This window comes from Octopus bimaculoides, chromosome 6, assembly GCF_001194135.2.
Source record: "Octopus bimaculoides isolate UCB-OBI-ISO-001 chromosome 6, ASM119413v2, whole genome shotgun sequence".
NCBI lineage: Eukaryota > Metazoa > Mollusca > Cephalopoda > Octopoda > Octopodidae > Octopus > Octopus bimaculoides.
This window is the reverse complement of record NC_068986.1, coordinates 74,420,059-74,423,074: the sequence shown is the minus strand read 5'-3', so window position 1 is coordinate 74,423,074 and position 3,016 is coordinate 74,420,059. Positions and strand designations below refer to the sequence as shown.

Below are 3,016 nucleotides of genomic sequence, written 5' to 3'. Positions count from 1 at the left end.
TATATATAGGCTCTTCATATCCTGAGTTCTAATGCCAGCGTTCAAATTTGCCTTTCATTCTTTTGGGTCAATAAAATAAAGCACCAGATTCTATGATATCAACTAACCCTTCCCCTAAAAAGTGCTGGCCTTATGCCGCTAGTAGAGAGGATTATTATTAGTATCATTAATAATAATGGCAGAATCGAAGGCGACAAGCTCGCAGAATTGTTAGCATGCTGGCAAAATGCTTAGAGGCATTTCATTCGTTTTTACATTCTGAGTTCAAACTCTGCTAAAGTTAACTTCGCCTTTCATTTTTTCAAGGTTGATAATTAAGTACCAGTGAAACACTGGGGTTGATGTAATTGACTAGTCCCCTCCCCCAAAATTTCAAGCCTTGTACCTATAATAGAAAGGATTATCATTATTATTATTATTATCATTATTATTATTATTATTATAGATGTTGCACAGTATACAATATCATGAGGTTGTTGATTGAAGATATTGTGTCTACCAGGGGTTTGTACTGTTTGTCAAGTCACAATAAGGACCTCAGACAGAAAGTACTTTATACAATAATACATCTAGATTGTAGGGTATTTTTAAGGTTTTCAGATGTTTTTCCAGACTGGGTGGTATTGAACCTAATGCTCCGATGACAATAGGGGTAACCTTTATGTTTGACTCTTGTAGATGCCACATTTTAGCGATCTCGATTTCCAGGTCTCCATATTTATCAACCTCTTTCTTTCATGATGACATGTTGACCTCTTGACCAAATCAATTATTAGGCACTTTTGTTTGTCCTGCCTAATGGTTACTATATCCAGCCTAATACCTTGTCTGTTTGGAAGTCAAAGTCCCAGAAGATTTTTGCCTTCCCCTTTTTGTCCATTACCTTTTCCGGTGTATGTTGGCACCAAGTACCCATGACCTAATGTCCATACTTACGGCATAGTAGCCAGTGAAGATTTTGGGCCGCCTTGTCATGTCTGCCCTTGTACTCTTTCTGTGCAAGACTTCCACAAGCACTAACAATGTGAGCCACACTTTCGACCCTCTTCCTACACATTCTGCAGAGGTTCACTTTACTCGTGTGGAATATATTCTTTTCCATTGAGTCGATATTTAATACCTGGTCCTGGGCAGCGAAGATTAAGCTTTCAGTATTCTTTTTTAGGTCACCCTATTATTATCATCATCATCATCATCATTATTATTATTATTATTATTATTATTATTATTATTATTATTATCATCATCATCATTATTGTTATTAGGGCAGTGAGCTGGCAGAATCATTAGCGTGCTGGACAAAATGCTTAGTGGTATTTCGCTCGTCATGTTTTAAGTTCAAATTCTGCTAAGATCGACTATGCCTTTCATCCTTTCGGGGTCAATAAAAAAAGTACCAGTTGAACACTGAGGTCATTGTAATTGACTAGTCCCCTCCCCCAAATTTGCAGTCCTTGGAGCAAAATTTGAAATCATTATTGTTATTAATATTGTTGTTATTATTATTTTATATTTGACTTTTGCCTTGCATTTGTACAAGTTGGATCCAAGTCTCACCCAGAGACCTCAAGAGACAACAAGTTAGAAGTTCATGTAGGTGTTATGCCTAGGGTTATTATTATTATTATTATTATTATTATTATTATTATTATTATTATTATTAAGGCAGCTAGCTAGCAGAATCATTAGCATGCCAGGCAAAATGCTTAGTAGTATTTTGTCCATTTGCATGCAGTCAACTTTATCATTCATCTTTTCAGGGCTGATAAATTAAGTACAAGTGAAACACTGGGGTCAATGTAATTGACTAGTCCCCTCCTCCAAAATTTCATGCCTTGTGCCTTTAGTAGAAAGGATTATTATTATTATTATTATTATTATTATTATTATTATTATTATTATCATCATTATGCTATTTTTATTATTATTGTTATTAAAAAACTGTCACTTGAAGCAGATGGATGAAAAGCAGGTTAGCATTGTTTATATAAACAAAGATTTAGTGAAGCCTTATTTCTTTTATTATACATTGAGAAAGACAGAGAGAGAGAGAGTTGTGTGTGCATGACAGAGCAAAAGGGAGAAAAAAGAGGGAAGAGTGTGTACATGTGTGTGTGACACAGAGAGAGAGAGAGAGAGAGAGAGAGAGAGAGAGAGAGAGAGAGAGTGTGTGTGTGTGTGTGTGTGTGTGTGTATGCAAAGCAAGACGAAATATATTCACCACAAACTGTCAATGTAACATCTGTTTCAGTAATTTTTCTCCGAATGGCTAAGTGAGAAGAAGGAGGTCATCACCTTTGACATTTTTAGGGTCACTTGTATTGGTGGAAATCAGTGTCAGAATGGAAACTTGTATGAATGTTTGCAGTAGAGTGGATTCTGTGAAAGGCTCCAAAATGCGAAATGGTGGACACTGTAAAACTAGATGAGAGAGAGAGAGAGGAGGGGGCGGGGGGGGGGCTTGAGTATTTTCCCCAGTAAAAGGAATGATCTATTTAATAGATTACCACATAGTTTATTAAATTTCACATGCAATGCTATACTGGGTACCCAAAAGTAGTTTCAAAGCAAACATCTTATCTCAGACTAAGCTCCACCTACCAAATTTCACTCACCAACCTTTAGTCATTATGAAGTTATTACGGTAGAACACAATAGTCTAAGGGTATTGAACCTCAAAATCATACAGTTGCAAACTCAAATTTTTAACTACACTTATTGCTACAAGTAGCAATGCCCTTATGCATATATATATATTACTAAATAAATATAACGAGGCCCTAGGTACATGCAACCACCACGTTTTCATATCTTCAAATTTTACCACAAATCTAAATGCAACATAAATCACCATGCAGCACATATCCCGAACACCCCTTAGATAATTGTCAGCAACCCTATTTGACTTTCTATTGTCTCCATTTTTGATTTTTTAACTCTCCAATCTTATTTTTTAAATGTTTAATAATACATATATGGACATGTATGCATGTATACATATATATATATATATATA

General features: G+C 35.4%; 1 protein-coding gene across 1 annotated transcript in view; it reads right to left on the bottom strand.

Moving 5' to 3' along the window:
* Positions 1-941, bottom strand: part of LOC106876746 (pleckstrin homology domain-containing family H member 2) — a 101,379-nt gene extending 100,438 nt beyond the window's left edge. Inside the window, exon 1 of the mRNA XM_014925433.2 lies at positions 937-941. Within this exon, the coding sequence (XP_014780919.1) occupies positions 937-941 (5 nt within the window). The remainder of the gene's footprint in view (positions 1-936) is intronic.
* Positions 942-3,016: the final 2,075 nt, after the last annotated feature.